Raw genomic sequence first — 20,544 nt, 5'->3', positions numbered from 1 at the left:
TCCTCAAAATAGCTGTTAATTTTTCTTTTGCAGAGACAAGTTAAGTGCTTCTATACAGTATATATTGGAAGTGACCAACATGTTTCCACAGAAAGGCTCCTTATATGGTGGAACTGAAATCACTATAATGGGTTTGGGATTCAGCACGATCCCAACTGAGAACACTGTGCTTTTAGGTAATAATTTCATCCTATTATATTTCTTATCTTAAAGGATGTGCTGTGGGTGCTGAATTATTACACAAATACTCTCTGTCATGGAAGCTTCATATTTTCTATTAATGTATAAAAGGTTAAGTGTATTTGGTTAGCTGGTAAAAAAGAAATTAACTGTTTTTTATTTCGATAGTTTGTTATTGCTTTCAGTTGCTCAGTTGTGTCCAACTCTTTGCAACCCCATGGATTGGAGCACTCCCGGCTTCACTGTCCTTCACCATCTTCAATAAATAGTCTGAATATTTAATGTGTATCAGACACTTTAAATGAGAGGTCTCTGTTCTAAAACTAATCGGTACTCAAACATAATTACTATCAGAAAAAAGTACCAAAGATCCTACTTGTGTAATTGGAGCTTTTGTAGGGTTTGACTGTCTACTACTTATGGTTCATCTCTGTATTTTTCAAAAACTATTTGAGAAAATGTTTTTTTCCCCCATCTTCATTCTTTCCAGGGTCCTTCCCTTGCAATGTGACATCATCATCAGAAACTGTCATAAAATGTGTTCTACATTCAACAGGGAATGTATTCAGAATTACCAACAATGGGGAAGATTCAGGTATAAGATGGCCTTTATATGTTGTAAATAATGGAGGCATGTTACCTTGGAATTAGATTTTTACTTACAATACTTCAGAGTATTCAGAGCATAAGTATTGTTATTTCTTTGTATAATTTGTTTATAGTTTGTGTAGAATTTATCCATTTGACATAGGGGGCCACATATAGTATGAATCAGTGGTAGACTTGAGTCTAAGAAGGCTAGGTTTAAAATTTCCAAGTTCAGGAATTGCCATTTGGTTTTATTGCCATACAGAACCTTCTGAATTACTATAGTTTGTTTCCCACTGTGGCTTTCTAAATAAATATCCAAATTGAAATTATGTAGAATTTTGCATGCCTCAATGCCTGAGAAAATTTTTGAGTTTAAAGAATTGATCATAGCTTTTAAAAATAACCCCATGTGATATTTCTGAACAATTTTGTTTATTGACTCCGATTTTTTGCAAATTGTCTCTTAGTCATCAGTTTTGAAGTTGTGTGATTTATTTTTTCCTTAGCTTCACATTATCTCACTTTCCATTATTTCTGTTTATTTTTATTATGTGTTTGAGTTAGACACATAAAATTTTTATAATGTTAACTGAAATTTTTTTCACTAGTGGCTATATAAAAAGGCAATATTTTCAAAGATAGTTATTAAGAATTTTTCCTACTTTTCCTTTTTTCTTTAAAAAAAAATATGACTTAATTGCTCCCAGTACATGGATTAGGTTATGCCTGGTCACCATCAGTCTTAAATGTATCTGTGGGAGACACAGTGGCATGGCTTTGGCAAGCACATCCATATCTCAGGGGAATAGGATACAGCGTTTTCTCTGTCTCCAGTCCTGGAAGTGTAATTTATGATGGAAAAGGATTTACCAACGGAAGAGAAAAATCTGCATCAGGTATGTTTCCACTTTGCTGCATTTTGCGTCGTTTCTTTTTCCCAAATATACTAAAAATAAATTTGTTTAGATTTAAAATACTTTTGCATAAATAATATATACAAATACAGGATATGGTTTAGTTGACATTTTATTGTTATCACAAAATACTTCAAATTTATAAAATATTCTTAATGAATGCCTGCAAGGTATTTTGTACATCATAGTTGAGTTTTGATATCAGATATATCTCTTTTCATTCTGAAATAATCAACCAGAAAAATATATTGAAACAAACAAAATACAAAGAAGACTGAAGTATGTGTTTTAATGATGCCAATCTGGTAGCAAGTAATGAATTTCTGTTGATTGAAATCAGCTTTAAAGTCAGTCTTCCAGGACAACTTAGAGTACAATGTGCCCTTTAGACTGCCCATTTTGTTCTTCATGTGAGGCAGCTTGAACTTCTTATTCATGAACTATTTTTCATTGCCTGTTGAGTTTTTCTGTAGGAGTCAGTAAGTTATGCCAGATATCACATGTTTTTTTCTAGAAAAACTAATGCTGGCTCTTGCCTTTATGGAATAGAATTTCATTATACAGGATGGCTCTTTTATAGCCATTTTATGGTCTTTTGATAGTCATTTCCTTACTACTTCTGTTGAAATATCATATGCTTAAAAACCTGTCATCTGTATGTACGTTTGAAGGATCATTTCAAATTTATTTTCAAAGATGCATTAATTGCTTATATTTATTATGTACAATCTCATTTTATGGCAGGTTCATTTTCTTACCAGTTTACTTCACCTGGAATCCATTATTACAGCAGCGGGTATGTTGATGAGGCTCACTCCATTTTTCTCCAAGGAGTCATTAACGTTTTACCAGCTGAAACCAGTCACATTCCCCTGCACCTGTTTGTGGGGGGCACTGAAGCCACATATGCTCAGGGTAAGAAGGTTAAAGGTGGAAACCCTGTCCCTTCAGTTAAAGATGGAAACCCAGGGTGTATGCAGTCTTTCTGAAGTAGGAGGCAGATGACTGGCTCTGACCGTCTCTTACTAGCTGCACGACCTTGAATAGGTCAGGACTGCTCTGAGGCTAGCATTTATTCTATAAAATGAGGATCATGTTAATATTGTCCTGCCAATCTGCAGAATCCTCATGTGCCTCAAATGAGATGTAATATGAAAAAGTTCTGATACTCTGTGAGTGTCTGAAAATATATTAAAATGTGAGATAATGTTATTATTTTATTTTCCCCATAGGATCTGGCCTTAGAGAAATTGAAAATTTAATTTTATATTCACTCTTAACCATATCATCTTTGTCCAGGTCTTTTAACTTTGCAGTGCCTGGGGCTCCTCTTGTCGTTTGAAAAATAAAAAGGATTTACCAGAATATAAACCACCATCATCAAAATAGAGTAATGTAGCCTGAAAACAGTTCTTGTTTTAGAATTTTATCCATGACTTACAAGCAGTTCTTTTGTTTAAAGGCAGACCTGTGAGTTTGCACTTGGGGAGCTCTGTGGCAGGCTGCCAAGCAAGAGAACCCCTGTGTGGCTTGAACAGTACCAGGGTTGAAACTTCAGAGAGATTGCTCTTTGAGCTTTCAAGTTGTCTTTCCCCATCTATAAGCCACATTAGTCCATCCATCGGAACAGTAAATGAATTGATAACAATTACTGGACGTGGCTTCAGTAATCTCACATGTGCTAATAAGGTAAGACTATAAAGATCTTCTTTTTACTTCTGTATTTGCATACAAGGAAGATGTTTCATCCATAACCTCATAGTTTAATTTATAGCAGCTCAATTGCGATATAATTCATATACCATACAATGCATTTATTTAATGTGCAAAATTCAGAAGCTTTTAGTATATTCACAGAGTTGTGTATCCATTACTGTGGTCAATTTTAGAATATTTTCATTACTCCAAAAAGGAACCCCATGACCGTTAGATATTATCCACAACCCCTCCATACCTCTAGCCCTCCCTAGACAACCATGAATCCTTCTGTCTCTGTGGATTTGCCTATTGTGAATATTCTTATAAATAGAATCATAGAATATGTGATCATTTGTGACTAGTTGTATTCACTAAGCATAGCGTTTTCAAGGTTCATCCACGATGTACCATGTAGCAGTACTTCATTTCTTTTTCGGCTGATAATATTCCATTGCATAAGGTATACAGTTTATTTATCCACCCATTTGTTCATGGATATTGGGGTTCTTTTCACCTTTATGGCAATTATCAATAATGTAGCTATGAATATTTGTGTATGGTCATAGTTTAGGTTTTTTTAAAATATTTTTTTATTTATTTGGCTGCTCTGAGTCTTAGTTGTGGCATGTGGGATCTAGTTTCCCAACCAGGAATCAAACCCAGGCCTCCTGCACTGGGAGCCCAGAGTTCCAGCCACTGGACCACCAGGGAAGTCCTCATAGTTTAGTTTTAAGGTTAATCTAAAATATACCTTAATCAGTCTCCCAAATTAATTTTATGAATAAAAAGTTTTCACATGATCAATTTTTTCAAATTTAGTCATTGCTAATACAAAATTTAAGTTCATGCTAGAGTAATGTATTGACTTGTTCATCTGTTCATTTTACTTTCAGGTTAAAATTGGTAGCTATCCCTGTGTTGTAGAACAAAGTAGTAACAATGCCCTTGTGTGTCATATTGACCCTCAAAACTCAATGGATGTTGGCATTAGGGAAATTGTCACAGTAACTGTCTACAACCTGGGCACTGCCATCAACACACTGTCCAGTGAATTTGATAGGCGGTTTGTACTTCTGCCAAACGTCGACATGATATCACCAAATGCAGGGTCAACTACAGGAATGACCAAAGTGACCATAAAAGGCTCTGGATTTGCAGTTTCTTCTGCTGGTGCACAAGTCCTGATGGGTCATTTTCCATGTAGAGTTCTGTCAGTGAATTATACAGCCATAGAATGTGAAACATCTCCTGCACCCCAACAGCTTGTGAAAGCAAATCTCCTAATCCACGGGGTGCCTGCTCAGTGTCAGGGGAACTGCAGCTTTTCCTACTTAGAAAGCATTGCTGTGTTTGTAACAAGAATCTTCCCAAACTCTCTCCAAGGATCTGAAAAAGTTCTTATTGAAGGGGAAGGTTTTGGCACTGTCTTGGAGGACATTTCTGTTTTCATTGGAAACCAACAGTTCAGAGCAGTTGATGTTAATGAAAATAACATCACTGTTCTCATGACTCCCCTTCCGGCTGGACTTCATTCTCTTAGTGTGGTGGTGGGAACAAAGGGCTTGGCTCTGGGAAACTTGACTGTCAGCAGCCCCGCAGTAGCATCTGTCACCCCGACTTCTGGAAGCATTGGGGGTGGAACTACTCTGATGGTCACAGGAAATGGCTTCTCTCCAGGCAACACCACAGTCACTGTTGGGGATGAACCTTGTCAAATTCTTTCTGTCAATTCCAGTGACATCCACTGCCGTACCCCGGCAGGGACAGCTGGAAGGGTCAGTGTGAAGATCTCTGTGAATGCAGTCACGTACCCACCTCTGTCATTTATGTATGCCTTGGAAGATACTCCACTTCTCAAAGGAATTGTCCCAAGTACAGGTACTCCAAGACCTGCCTTTTGGGTGTCTTGATATAATATGATCAGTAATATTTGTTAGCATAGAATTGAAATAATGTTTACAAATGATTATTAAGATTGTTTTTAGACAATACCTCTTAATCAATATGTGGGATTTGAGTTCTGTAAAGTCTCTGTTTTGTGATTATTTTTTGTGTATTCTTGGGCTTCCCTGGTGGCTCAGATGGTAAAGAATCTGCCTGTAATGTGGGAGACCTGGGTTTGATTCCCAGGTCTGGAAGATTCCCTGGAGGAGGGCATGGCAACCCACTCCAGGATCCTTGCCTGGAGAATCCCCATGGATAGAGGAGCCCATGAGGTCACAAAGAATCATACACAACTGAGCAACTAAGCACAGCACATAGTGTCTACTTTGTGATTATTCTTGTACATTCTTGAGATCATAATTGTAGTGAAATTCCCACTTCTATTTTAAAACAAAATCCCCATGAACTTGAACTAATTTTGAAATGAGGAAGAAATAGATGGATATCTATGGATAAAACTGGTCATTAGTTTGTGTCATTGGTGTTGATACAGCACAGGAAATATCTGTTAAAATTCATAAGTAGTCATTCTTTTGTTTTCATGAAACTTCAGTTGATTATCAACACAACAAAATTCTTCTTAAGGGAGTAATTGGCCCATTCAGATGGAAAAAATATTATAAAATAATATTTACTTAATTATTGGTGTGAGTTGTTTTTCTAAGCTAAGAATAGATGGAGTGGCTTCTTGATCCTTTGTCACCGTGCTGTGCTGTTTCTGATCATCTTCAAGCTGTTGGAATGCTTATGATCTATGTAATGAATTCTGGAGAGGCAGCTATAGTCTCATGGATGAGAACATGGCCTAGATACCTGGGTTCACATCTTCTCTGTTCTACTTTTCAGTGGTGAAACTTTGGATAAATTTCTTAAAATATCAGATTCCTTATACATGCAGATACCTTTCTCATAAGGTTATAGAAGTTCATTCATATAATGCAACTTAAAAGTTCCTTTAATAAAGAACTTATTAAATGTTGGCCTTTAAAAAAAAGTCTTTGTTAGTTTACAGTGTCATGGGTAAGATGTATTCTCTGCTTTCAAGAAGCTTGCTATTGAAATTTTCTGTTAGCCATCAGGTTTTCTCATTTAGAATTTTAAAAAGTAAATATTAGCAATAACAATGGCATCAGTTCAGCTCAGTTCAGTTCAGTCGCTCAGTCGTGTCCAACTCTTTGCGACCCCATGAATCACAGCACGCCAGGCCGCCCTGTCCATCTCCCCCATATATTTATAATCATTGCAAATGAAGAACTAGATATTGACATACGCTCCTTATTTCCATGAACCATTTCTGTCTCATCTCACTTTGAATGTATCTTTGAAAGCAGCATATCTGAAGATAGAAGAGACTTGTAGACAAGTGAGAACTGAGCTATTTTATTTACTGAAGAGACAAGGAATAGATCGTTCTTAGAACAGTGCTTCCATTTGAAAAGTGCAAATACCAGACAAGATTAAAACTTTTAAGACCTTAAAACATTGTAAATCTTATATCCTAAAACTATTCTTAACATGAAAGATCTCAGTAATATCTATGGTCTTTAAAATGACAACTTACATTTCAGTGATGCTTACTATGATCAATTATATGGTTATTTTTACTATCACTAGTTGAATTAAAAATCAACTACTACTTGGTGATTCTGCATTTGTAACAAGTTATGTTGATTAATATCTATTCACTTATTATTTAGGTATATAAGTATGTATTTGGATGACCTGTGAAAAATTCCATGTGTGTAATGCACTCAGTGCTTTTTGTCAAAAGAAGGAAGGAAGGGAACAGAAAGATTGAAATACTTTATTACAGTTTCATTTTTTCAAGGCATTAGCATCAACATTCATCTATGTCTTTAATTCCTTATTTCTGTGTTGATTATCTTACACCTAATTGTTTATATATCATGATTTGTTTATCAAGTCATGCATATTGAAAATATCTGAGTGAAGAAAAAATAGTTCATTCCTCAGAAGGGTTGCAAATGTCAAGAAAGTACCAAAAGTTTTACAAAATAAGTTTCATCGCTGACATATACTCTAACCCACCACCCACTGCTCAGGGATTCATTTCATCTTTCAGGCATTCGTCCTTCCTTCCTAACTCTAGATCTTGTCTATTTTATTCCCTCTTTTCCATTAATCTGAATTATGAGTAACTTATAACTTCCATCTGTAGAATGGACAAATGCACTGGAAAATAATAAACACTGATATAAATATCTTAGGATACCAAAGACTGCAATGAAATTATAGCCAAAATATGTATGACATGTATTGTTTCTTAGTTTTAAAATACTAGATATACTTTTGTTTATGTAGGTGAATAGGTATATCTTTAAATGCATGTCTAAGTATTAGAGTTTAGGTATATATATGTATAGGATAGATAATGGACTGTCTTTCTTTTTAAGGTCCTCCTGAAACTGAAATTCAGATCACTGGATCTAATTTTGGTACTGACATCTTGGAAATTTCGGTGATGATAAGTAGCACGCAGTGTAGTGTGACCAAGGTCAATGATACTGTGTTGCAATGCATTGTTGGAGATCATGCTGGTGGCACTTTTCCTGTCACGATGCATCATAAAACAAAAGGCTTCGCCATATCTACAGTTGTATTTAAGTACCCACTTACTATTGACAGTATTCATCCAAGCCAAGGTAAGCATGAATGTGCCAGAGCCTGGAAATATTTTACATTGTTTCAGTAAACACTTATTTAGAAAGAAACATATTTTTCCAACCCTGCTAAAATGTATAGCTCCTTAGCACATTAAAATATTTTTGTTTATGTATCAAGTAAAGAAGCATGCAAGGGTATCCATCATTTCAAAATATTTGTTTAATGCCTATATTTCTCTTCATGCTATAGAATATATTTAAATTTTAATACTATTGAAAATGTCCAGATTATATGTGGAAATGTTTTAAAAAAACATGTTTAAATATCACTGACATATAATTATGTCTACATAAATAAATATCTTTTTCTGTTTGAAATATTTTAGTGGTTAAAAACCTTAAGAAATTATAACCAATGTACTTTTAACTAAAATAGTAATTTTACATTTGTGTTTTGACTACTCAAATTCTTTGTGACATTTCTATTAAATAAAATTGAAATTCCTAGAAGTAATTTAAATAAATGACTAAATGCGACATTTACTCAGTGAGGGGTTTAAAACACTACAATCAAAAGAGATTCTGTTGCAATAGTATAAAAATTTCCAGTTCTAAGAATCTTTTCATTTAATGAAAGTAGCTTCCATTTCAGGTGTTAAATATATGTACAGATGAGGTTTTCTTTTCATTAACTTTGTCTTTCCTTCTTATATGTCTTCACTAGGGAGCTTTGGTGGTGGTCAGACCATAACTGTGACAGGCACTGGGTTTAATCCACAAAATTCAGTTGTGTTAGTGTGTGGCTCAAAATGTGCAATCGACAAACTGAAATCTAATCGCACAACATTATTATGTGACATTCCACCAAGTAATGGTAAGTAGTCCCCTGGAGGAAAGCATGGCAGCACACTCCAGTTTTCTTGCCTGGAGAATCCCATGGACAGAGGAGCCTGGCAAGCTACAATCCATAGGGTCGCACAAAGTCAGACATGACTGAAGCAACTTAGCATGCACGAACAGTCAGAAAAAGAATGGCAGTCTTTGAGAACTGTTTTATAGAGATCAGTCAGAGTTTCTTTTTTTTCAAGGTTTAGTGTTCATTAGGGTAACTGAATCAATTTTATGAATTTCCTGATTTTCAGCAGTTTCTTCAGAATTTTGTTTTCTACCCTTGTGTATTTCCAAGATTCATGTTATCTGAGTTAAACTGAATTGTTTGTAACAAATTGCAATTTTTTGGTTTATTACATAAGGAGCATACCAAATGGAAAACAAGTTTTTAGTACCTATTGGAATATTAGCTTTTCCTTAAAGTTAGGATAGTGTCTTCTCCAGGGGATCTTCCCGACCCAGGGATTAAACCCAGGTCTCCTGCATCAGAGGCAGACGCTTTAACCTCTGAGCCACAAGGGAAGCCCGTATATGGTACAGTTTAGTTCAGTTCAGTTGCTCAGTTGTGTCCAACTCTTTGCGACCCCATGAATCGCAGCACACCAGGCCTCCCTGTCCATCACCAACTCCCAGAGTTCACTCAGACTCACGTCCATCAAGTCAGTGATGCCATCCAGCCATCTCATCTTCTGTCATCCCCTTCTCCTCCTGCCCCCAATCCCTCGCAGCATCAGAGTCTTTTCCAAAGAGTCAACTCTTCACATGAGGTGGCCAAAGTACTGGAGTTTCAGCTTTAGCATCATTCCCTCCAAAGAATTCCCAGGGTTGATCTCCTTCAGAATGGACTGGTTGGATCTCCTTGCAGTCCAAGGGACTCTCAAGAGTCTTCTCCAACACCACAGTTCAAAAGCATCAATTCTTCAGCGCTCAGCCTTCTTCACAGTCCAACTCTCACATCCATACATGACCACTGGAAAAACCATAGCCTTGACTAGACGGACCTTAGTCGGCAAAGTAATATCTCTGCTTTTCAATATGCTATCTAGGTTGGTCATAACTTTTCTTCCAAGGAGTAAGCATCTTTTAATTTCATGGCTGCAGTCACCAGCTGCAGTGATTTTGGAGCCCCCCAAAATAAAGTCTGACACTGTTTCTACTGTTTCCCCATCTATTTCCCATGAAGTGATGGGACCAGATGCCATGATCTTCCTTTTCTGAATGTTGAGCTTTAAGCCAAGTTTTTCACTCTCCACTTTCACTTTCGTCAAGAGGCTTTTTAGTTTCTCTTCACTTTCTGCCATAGGGGTGGTGTCATCTGCATATCTGAGGTTATTGATATTTCTCCTGGCAATCTTCATTCCAGCTTGTGTTTCTTCCAGTCCAGCGTTTCTCATGATGTACTCTGCATAGAAGTTAAATAAGCAGGGTGACAATATACAGCCTTGATGCACTCCTTTTCCTATTTGGAACCAGTCTGTTGTTTCATGTGCAGTTCTAACTGTTGCTTCCTGACCTGCATACAGATTTCCCAAGAGGCAGGTCAGGTGGTCTGGTATTCCCATCTCTTTCAGAATTTTCCACAGTTTATTGTGATCCACACAGTCAAAGGCTTTGGCATAGTCAATAAAGCAGAAATAGATGTTTTTCTGGAACTCTCTCGCTTTTTCAATGATCCAGCAGATGTTGACCTATGGTACAGTATACCACATATATAGTATATATGTATATACATATATATATTGTGTATATATATATACATATATATATAGTATAATGTTATGAAGGAAGTGAATTCTGATAATTCATTGCCAAGATGACAACCCAGGCTGTGTTTCTGAGCAAGTTATTCAACCTCCCAGTGCTTTGGTTGCTTCCTCTGTAAAAGGAAAATAATTAGCCTAAATATTGTGAGGCTTGATAAGCCAATGTGTGTAAAGTGGATAGAATGATATCCAAAACAGGATCCGTGACTTGCTATTATTATTACTCTTATTTATTTTGAAATTTTTAAAATTATTTGTTTACTTTTGGCTGCACTGGGCCTTCGTTGCTTTTTGCGCAGGCTTTCGCTAGTTGGGGCCATCAGGGGCCGCTCTTCCTTGCGGCGCACAGGCTTCTCATTGCGGTGGCTTCTCTTGCTGTGAGCACAGGCTGTAGGAGCACACGGGCTCAGTAGTGTGGTGCACGGGTTTAGTTTCCCTGCAGCGCGTGGAATCCTCCCAGACCAGGGCCAGAACCCATTTCTCCTGCATTGACAAGTGGGTTATTAACCAGTAGACCACCAGGGAAGTGCACTCTTACTTATTTTTATCTAATGGTTAAAAGCCCTCCCTTTAAGGAGCCCCTGAAGCTGGTTTTAGAAAAGGCAGGGGAACCAGAGAACAAATTGCCAACATCCGCTGGATCATCGAAAAAGCAAGAGAGTTCCAGAAAAACATCTATTTCTGCTTTATTTACTATGCCAAAGCCTTTGACTGTATGGATCACAATAAACTGTGGAAAATTCTGAAAGAGATGGGAATACCAGACCACCTGACCTGCCTCTTGAGAAATCTGTATGCAGGGCAGGAACCAACAGTGAAAACTGGACATGGAACAACAGACTGGTTCCAAATAGGAAAAGGAGTACGTCAAGGCTGTATATTGTCACCCTGCTTATTTAACTTATATGCAGAGGACATCATGAGAAATGCTGGGCTGGAAGAAGCACAAGCTGGAATGAAGATTGCCGGGAGAAATATCAATAACCTCAGATATGCAGATGACACCACCCCTATGGCAGAAAGTGAAGAGGAACTAAAAAGCCTCTTGATGAAAGTGAGAGTGGAGAGTGAAAAAGTTGGCTTAAAGCTCAACATTCAGAAAATGAAGATCATGGCATCTGGTCCCATCACTTCATGGGAAATAGATGGGGAAACAGTGGAAACAATTACAGACTTTATTTTGGGGGGCTCCAAAATCACTGCAGCTGGTGACTGCAGCCATGAAATTAAAAGACGCTTACTCCTTGGAAGGAAAGTTATAACCAATCTAGATAGCATATTGAAAAGCAGAGATATTACTTTGCCAACAAAGGTCCATCTAGTCAAGGCTATGGTTTTTCCTGTGGTCATGTATGGATGTGAGAGTTGGACTGTGAAGAAGGCTGAGCGCTGAAGAATTGATGCTTTTGAACTGTGGTGTTGGAGAAGACTCTTGAGAGTCCCTTGGACTGCAAGGAGATCCAACCAGTCCATTCTGAAGGAGATCAACCCTGGGATTTCTTTGGAGGGAATGATGCTAAAGCTGAAACTCCAGTACTTTGGCCACCTCGTGTGAAGAGTTGACTCTTTGGAAAAGACTCTGATGCTGCGAGGGATTGGGGGCAGGAGGAGAAGGGGATGACAGAAGATGAGATGGCTGGATGGCATCACTGACTTGATGGACGTGAGTCTGAGTGAACTCTGGGAGTTGGTGATGGACAGGGAGGCCTGGCGTGCTGCAATTCATGGGGTCGCAAAGAGTTGGACACGACTGAGCGACTGAACTGAACTGAATTTGTTCTACCACCGTCATCTCAGCTAAGTGATTCAACTCCTTTCTGCTTCAATTTGTCCAGCTATTGAAAAAGCTAATATTAACCCTATTGTGAAGTTTAAATATCTGATATCTTAAGTACACAACCAACTTTAATTATCTAGCAAAATTTAAGAAGAACCAAAGAGAATAATACAGATGAATAAGGGATATGGTTTATATATAAACTTCTTTTAAGCATTAACAAAATTTGATGAAGATTTTCTAAACATTTTTGCTTCTTCTGATTTCTTAAAGAATATTTAAGAAAATGTAACATTTTGTGACTTGGCTTGTTTATCATTCTAACATCAGAGTTGGTATTCTGATTGTTTTTTTTTTAATGCAGCAATGCTATCAAAATCTGTCAAGATTTGTTTGCCTTAACACGAGCTCTGCTTCTTTTTTCAACATTTTTTGATTGCATTGCTGTAGTTTTTCTGTCTCTTACCTTGCTTTTAACTGCCATTCCTTGCCATTGTCAGCGCACCTGCTGTGAGTGGCTCTTTGTTCCTTCCTCTCTAATTTGCAGTGTTGAATCCTCTAGGACTGGAAAACTGAACAGGCAGGTTTGTAGAATCATCTATAGCAAGAGGCTCTGAGGAAGGACCTAAGGATTTTTCCTCTGGTGATAATGTACATTTATTTTGTGAGGTTTTTGACTGTTGCTAGACATCCTTTTTAACTCACATATAGCCAGTGAAAGTGACTTTGGGGAAGGAAGGTGTTATTGAAAATATTTGGGGGTTTTGGACATGAGTAAGGGCCTCATGGCAGAACTGAACTCAGTTTGATGTCCTCCTATCACAGGGAGGGGACCCGAGCAAGCCTGTGAAGTGAGTGTGGTCAACGGGAAGGATTCCTCTCAGTCCATGGCTACTTTTACATACAACATGTCAATGACGCCATTCATCACCAAAATAGCTCCCAAGAGAGGCAGTACAGCAGGGGGCACCAGACTTACAGTCTTGGGATCAGGCTTCAGGTACTGTCTTCACATTACACGCACATGAGTGTGTCTTTCCAGACTCAAGCCATTACATCTGCTTTTTCATGTGCCAGGACACTGTTTAAATATAGTCAAATAATGTGTATCCGGAGAAGGAAATGGCACCCTACTGCAGTATTCTTGCCTGAAATGCCATGGACAGAGGAGCCTGGAGGCCACAGTCCATGGAGTTGCAAAATAGTCAGACACCATTTCGTGACTAAACAACAAACAACAATGTGTCCCTGGGTTTCCAGGTGGCACAGCGCTAAAGAATCCACCTGCCAGTGCAGGAGCGGCAAGAAACACGGGTTTGATCCCCTGGGTCGGAATGAGGAGGGAATGGAAACTCGAGCCTGGCGGGCTACAGTCCATGGGGTCGCAAAGAATCGAACGCAACTGAGCAACTGAGCACTTACAGTGTGTACCCATCTGCTGAAAAGCCACACGACTATTTACTGACTGCATACTCTGTGTCAGAAACCTTTCTACTCCATAGAATCTTCCTGGCTTACCTTCATAGATATTTTTAAATCCCGTTTTATGGTTAGAAAACTAAAAGAAGATACTGATTTTCCCCATATCCTAGTAACATCACAAGTATAAATCACTTTCCTGTTATGCTTTCCCCCAAATCTCATTTCCAACCATCATCCGCTTCATTGGTTAAATGAAACATCTCTTCAAGCACCAGATCCATTTCATTGTAACTATTTAGATTCCTTCTTTCTAAACATGTTCATTATTTTGGCTCAAACTTTTGTACTGCACTGCCATCATCCTTCAAGTAGTTAAGGCTGACTTCAAAACCCCAGATCATTTAAATCATAGCAGGCAAAGCTAATTCCTCACATACTTATAACTACATTGGACTTGCACTTTTACACAGTGGTTAAGTCCCAAAGTCTGTGAATATGGCAAAAATGTCAGCTAGACAAAATGATCACAGAAAGTCACTTATTAAAGTGCCATTTGGGAGAAGAATGTAGAATCTCTCAATAATTTGAACCCAAGCATTTTTTCTCCAATGCTGCAGAACTTGCTAGTTTAAATAGTTTTATTTCCCAACCTCTTAATCTCTTTGTTTACTGTTTTCTCAACAAATATTTTAAAGTTTTACTACTGAAAAAAGTGTCAGTCTGCACTTTGATAGCTCATGGGGTAAGATCATTATTTTTACAATAATACAAATAATAGGGTTTGTCAGTGTGACCTAGAAACTTGAGAAAAACATCAATGTTTTGTTTTCCTCCTTTATACTTTACAGTGAAAATGTAGAGGATGTTCTCGTTACTGTAGCTGAAGCCACATGTGATGTTGAGTATTCCAACAAGACATGTATCATCTGCGTGACAAATGCCCACTCTCCTTCAGGGTGGGCTCCAGTCCATGTCAGCATCAGAAGCACCGGCCTGGCCAAACGGGTAACAGTGCTGTGGCACAGAGTAGCCTCAGCTGTAGAAAAACTAGCCTTATGGGAAGTGAAGTCACTAGTAATGGACTTTTTACTTTGTTAATTTCTCCAAAAAATAACTGAGATGTGATTATAATAAATTTAAAGTAGGGTTTTTTTTTTACTTATTACTAAAATGTTTATAATTTCAGACTTCTGATTATTCTGGGTTGCAGGTAGTTAGTAATAGATTTTTTGTTTTTTATTATTGTGAAATGAATCAACTGGCAGCTCTAATGTATTTAAAGTAGGTTACACTTTATTATTAATGAAGATGTCCATTGTCTTAGATTTCTTCATTTTGAGAAATTCAATAATGAAATCTCTGAATTAAATTTTTTAAGTCTCTTGTGTTCTATTACAGGCTAATGCTGACTTCCTGTATGTGGACACTTGGTCCTCCAACTCCTCATGGGGAGGAAAATCTCCCCCAGAGGAAGGCTCCCTAGTTGTTATTACAAAAGGACAGATAATTTTGCTGGATCAAAATACCCCCATCCTAAAAATGTTGCTTATTCAAGGTAAATTTCTGAAAATCTGTTTCTAAGACTCTGCCTATGAAATGGTTCTGTGAGGTTAATTTAATCAAGATTCATGATTATGAACATCCACAGTTATATCATGTTTCAAATTCAGAGTGTAGTGTTGAATTTATTAAATTGAGTGTTATTATCCATTTGTTGTTATGAAATTATTTATTGTGTTGCCACCAGAATGTTTTTAATAAAATATAATAGAAAATATCAGAGTGTACCACATTGATGTGGGTAAGCATGTTTTTTAAAGTTAAATATTTCTTAAACTTTTGTTTCAATAACTGTGAGTGTTTGTGTGTGTATATGTGTAAGTGAATTCACATGGAGTGAATTAAACAAAATAGTATTTCCTATTTAGAAAAACTAGTATAGTGGGTCCTGGGGATTGTAAAAACCATGGAGATTTGTTAAATTCTATACTAAATGACCCCCTCTTGCTCCTCTTGGATGTCAGATTGTGGTTTAACCTTTGCCTGTGAACCTGCTTTCAACTGTTACCCAAAGTTCTCTCTGCTTCTTAATACTCTATTTTTAATACAGAAAATTAAATAACCAGAACTGTTACAATTGTGTATAAAAGAAAGAATGATTGGCAAGAATAAAATACTTGGAGCTTTAATATATAAAGCTTTGCCATAATCAGCTTAGCTAATCAAAGACCTTTGCATTTTGTTTTTGTTTCAAATCCTGGTATAATAGTGGTGTTTCACTTCTTTGAAGTTAATAACTATTGAACATTTGAACAAGTGAAGTTTTACTGTCCACAAATCTACATCAGTCTCTTAAAAAATGTATCCCAGCACATTCTTTAATTATGCTAATCATAGGCTATAGCTATTGCTGGTGCAAATTAGTGGATAGAAGTTCGGTGCTAATGTTAACATTATAGTACTTTCTATAAAAAGTATTTTTCTTTTCTTTCAATATTTTGTTCTTAATTTAAATTTGAGGTCCTGTGTTTGTAGAACTAGAAACTGTAGTTGCACTATTTAGTAGGATTTAAAATAACAAATGATCAAGGGAAAATAATCTGGCTTGTGGTTTGATTTTACTTCATATTGCCAAAGAACTGAAGTGAAGTTACCTGCATAGTGATAGCAGATAGGAATAAGAAATCAAATTTTTAATGTATAATTTAATAAATAGCTTTTAATATGAATTTTTCTTGTAATATATTTCAAAATTGTATGGTTTTTAGGTGGAACTCTAATATTTCATGAAGCTGACATTGAACTCCAGGCAGAAAATATTCTAATTACAGATGGAGGCATTCTGCAGGTATATGAGTAACTTATTGATAACCTCTCTCCATTTCTTCTTAAAATATCATGTGTGAAATGGACAGTTAATTATGCTATACTCTCACCAGTTTATCTTCTTGTAGATCTCAGTTCTTAGCATAAAGTCTTTTTTTCTGGGTTGTAAAAGTTTCCCAGAATATTTTTGTGCTTTTAATGCAAAGACAAAGCATACTTTCAGAGAGCAGAAATTTAAATAGTGCAAAAAAATATTACCTCTGAGCTGTATGTGGCCAAAGTCAATCAGTATACTTTCCGAAGGTCTGACACAGTGTATTTGACTGACTAGAAAATGTAAGGTTTAACTGTCTCTCCATACTGAGAATGGAGTAATCCATTCTCAAAAGAGGGGAGAGTAGGAAGGAATTTGCTCTTGGGTGCTTACAATCGTGGCTAATGAGTTTCAGCTTTTTGAGTGATGCTCGTGAAATCCCTTGCAGGTTGGGACAGAAGCAGCTCCATTTCAACACAGGGCAGTCATTACCTTGCACGGGCACCTGAGGTCTCCTGAACTCCCAGTATATGGCGCCAAAACGCTGGCAGTGAGGGAAGGAATCCTGGATCTGCATGGTATGGCTCAGGGAACTGGTCCAGGAGAGACTAGCCAAGAAGCCAGAGATAATCCTCCTGATAACTCTCTAAATGCAGCCTTGCCAAGCTTCTCCTGTCTTTATGTATTCTCTCTTTATACCCTTTATCTCTTCCCTCCTTCACACAGGCCAGGTCAGCCCCTACAGACCACCAAGACGCACAACCAAGGTCACTCCTGGAAAGCCCTTCTGTCACATTGTTTGCCTAATTTAGCACTTGAGACAGTCCATATTGATTGTTTTCTTTATTCATCTTATCTGAATAGAAAAGCATTAAGTCTGGAAGCAAAAATTGTCATGTCTTCCATTTGTATTTTAAAATGGGCTCTTTCTAACATACAACTAGAAATTTATAGTTGCACTTTTCTGTAACTACATTCTGGAAAAATATCAGCAAATAAAAATTATTGTAATCCTGTTTGTGGTGTCAGGGTAGCATTGTTTAAAGGAAGTATGGTGTGAACCTTTTTATATGAAGTCTTCTCTATTGTAATGTGCATGCATGCTAAGTCACTTCAGTCGTGTCTGACTCTGTGTGACCCTATGGACTGTATGTAGCCCACTGGGCTCCTCTGTCCATGGGATTCTCCAGGCAAGAATACTGGAGTGGGCTGCCATGCCTTCTTCCAGGGGATCTTCCCAACCCAGGAATCAAGCCCACATCTCTTATGTCTCCTGCATTGGCAGGTGCGTTCTTTACCACTAGTGCCACCTGGGAAGCCCTCTCTATTGTAATAATCTACTTCTTTTATAAGTTTATAATATATAAACATGATACCCGATTATGACCATATATGTCCTGCACTAGGCTAAATATATACACTAATGAAATTTTCAGAAATTTACACATTTCATTTGTCTCCAGATTATCAATTTAAGCAACTCCTATCAACAAAGACAAAGGTAATAGGCCTCTGCCCATGTTATCAATGTATGCCTCTGGCCATTTTATCAAGAGTATCATACTATTCTGGGGAAGAAAATGGCTACCCGCTCCAGTGTTCTTGCCTGGGAAATCCCATGGACAGAGGAGCCTGGTGGCTACAGTCCATGGGGTCACAGAGAGTTGGACATAAATGGCAAAATGATGCCATTTATACTGAGTTTACATAAAGGAGATTTTCATAAATGAAATATATCATTGCAGAAGGACTTTTACAAAATGTGGAGGCCCATATGTGTTATTACAAATGTGACTGTTACTTTTATAAAGCAAGCACTCTAAATGTGTGTTTTTTTTTTTTTTTTGAGAAAGGTATAAGATGCTAAGTTAAAATGAATCTTCTCAAAGTTATACAATCCAGGAGATTAAAATGCATAAAACTCTTAGTATTCCAGAAGACATACCTGAGGAAACTCTCAGTTGGTTTGTGTGTTGGCTCCAGGTCTGCCTGTTCCTGTGATCTGGACTCGGTTGGCTCATACTGCAAAGGCAGGGGAACGGACTTTGATTTTACAAGAAGCAGTAACATGGAAACCAGGAGATAAGATTGTAATTGCAAGCACAGGACACAGGTATGATGGATCTGATAAGTTTGATTTAGAGTAGAAATTTGTAACTGTGTAAAAAAGGTATGATTCAGGAGGTCCACAGCCATTTAATTTAAATTTGAAACCTCAAGTAAAGAAGCCTGGACAGCCAAATATTTACTTGCCAGATATTAACATTGAGTTGATCTCCAGCGTGAGTTTTTATTGACTGAATTTACCATAAGAAAAAGTATAAATATATACTACTAAAATATTTTAGTCGTTTTTCATTGTGCAGTTCCCACGTAAGATTTCATTTGACAAGAGCATTCTGCTATTAAAAGTTATTTGAAAGCCTCTGAGTGACGTCATGCAGACAGCAGTAAGTCAGAAAAACAAATACCATATATTAATGTGTAAATGTGGAATCTAAAAAGATGGTACAGATGATTTTTTTTTGCAGGGCAGGAATAGAGACGTAGACGTGGGAAATGGACATGTGGACAGAGTGAGGAAAGGGAGGGTGTAATAAACTGGGAGAGTAACATTGACATATATACATGACCACGTGTGGAACAGATGGGCTAGTGGGAAGCTGCTGTATAGCACAGGGGGCTCACCTCAGTGCTCCGTGATGACCTAGAGTGGGGAGGATGGGGGTTGGGGTGGGAGAGAGATTCAGGAAGAAGGGGATATATGTGTACTTATGGCTGATTCACACTGTACAGCAGAAATTAACACAACATTGAAAGCAATTATCCTCCAATTAAAATAAAAAAGAAAACCTCTCAGCTGATGTACTTCAGCTGAGTACATCAATGCATGCAAAAATGTAAATGAGCTTCTTTGTTTGGGGTCACCGTCGAGCACAGTTGAAAGCAGCTAGTTAAGTCTTTTTAATCTTACAGTCTTGGCAGTGGTTCCCATGGAGCAAAATTGTTAGTAATGATTGAATGATAGGGATGAAATTATAGTGTAACTAATGATTAACATGACCTTTGATGTCTGACATTTTATCATGAAACTGCTTATGACCCTTAATTACTGTTTAATTATATATTTTAGCAAATAAGAAATACGAGGAACAAAACTAATACAGCTATGCCAAGAATACTGGTGGGGAGATAAAGCAAGAGGAGCTTTATTTTTGCTTTATTATTCAAATTATGTAATAGCAAAATTGGATATAGTTATGTGGATCAGGGAACAAATAGTAATTTATGACAAGAAACGGCTAAGTTGTATTAAGGTCGTGACTCAATTTAGAATTAAAATTCAAGATGGCATTTTGAATTTGTCCCTTTCTGAGTTAAAAATAGACTTGCACATGTTAGGAAGAGTTAAATATATACTTAGCTTTATAAGCACCCTCTTTTTTTTTTTCTCTGCCCTTGGGATGATATAATGGCAAAATTTAAAAGCAGCAAAATGACAGGGCTTACTTATAGAATAGGAAGTCCTCATAGCTTTTCTGGGTGAAAGAAAAGTAAGTTTAGAATTTAGGGGTCACAAAGAGTTGGACACCACTGAGTGACTGACAACAAAACAAAGTTTTAATAAACAAGAATTTAGGAATTTCCCACCAAATCTAATTAGTTGTTCACTGTTTCATTTGTAAATCCTATTTGAGGGTTTGCAAAGCAGGTGGTTAAGAATACTACGTTTAAAGTCAGTCGACCTAGGTCCATCCCCCAGCAATACTACTTACAAGGCCTAATGCCATATTATTTTGCCTCTCTGTGCTTCACTAAAATTGGAATGCTGTTAGTATGTATCTCAGAATTATTGTAAGGATTAAATGAGTTAGTATGT

General features: G+C 37.2%; 1 protein-coding gene across 1 annotated transcript in view; it reads left to right on the top strand.

The window, feature by feature from the left end:
* LOC120879074 (fibrocystin-L) overlaps positions 1 to 20,544 on the top strand; it is a 177,423-nt gene that overhangs the window by 82,534 nt on the left and 74,345 nt on the right. The window contains exons 33-46 of the mRNA XM_040262130.1: positions 34 to 176; positions 671 to 775; positions 1,479 to 1,667; positions 2,430 to 2,600; positions 3,148 to 3,374; positions 4,277 to 5,261; positions 7,742 to 7,990; positions 8,676 to 8,825; positions 13,208 to 13,382; positions 14,653 to 14,809; positions 15,203 to 15,359; positions 16,573 to 16,652; positions 17,113 to 17,242; positions 18,648 to 18,777. Of these exons, the coding sequence (XP_040118064.1) occupies positions 34 to 176; positions 671 to 775; positions 1,479 to 1,667; positions 2,430 to 2,600; positions 3,148 to 3,374; positions 4,277 to 5,261; positions 7,742 to 7,990; positions 8,676 to 8,825; positions 13,208 to 13,382; positions 14,653 to 14,809; positions 15,203 to 15,359; positions 16,573 to 16,652; positions 17,113 to 17,242; positions 18,648 to 18,777 (3,048 nt within the window). The remainder of the gene's footprint in view (positions 1 to 33; positions 177 to 670; positions 776 to 1,478; positions 1,668 to 2,429; positions 2,601 to 3,147; positions 3,375 to 4,276; positions 5,262 to 7,741; positions 7,991 to 8,675; positions 8,826 to 13,207; positions 13,383 to 14,652; positions 14,810 to 15,202; positions 15,360 to 16,572; positions 16,653 to 17,112; positions 17,243 to 18,647; positions 18,778 to 20,544) is intronic.

The sequence above is a fragment of the Oryx dammah genome, unplaced genomic scaffold (assembly GCF_014754425.2).
Source record: "Oryx dammah isolate SB20612 unplaced genomic scaffold, SCBI_Odam_1.1 HiC_scaffold_19, whole genome shotgun sequence".
NCBI classification, from domain to species: domain Eukaryota; kingdom Metazoa; phylum Chordata; class Mammalia; order Artiodactyla; family Bovidae; genus Oryx; species Oryx dammah.
Note: the sequence above shows the minus strand (reverse complement) of the source record. Positions and strands in the feature narration are given on the sequence as shown.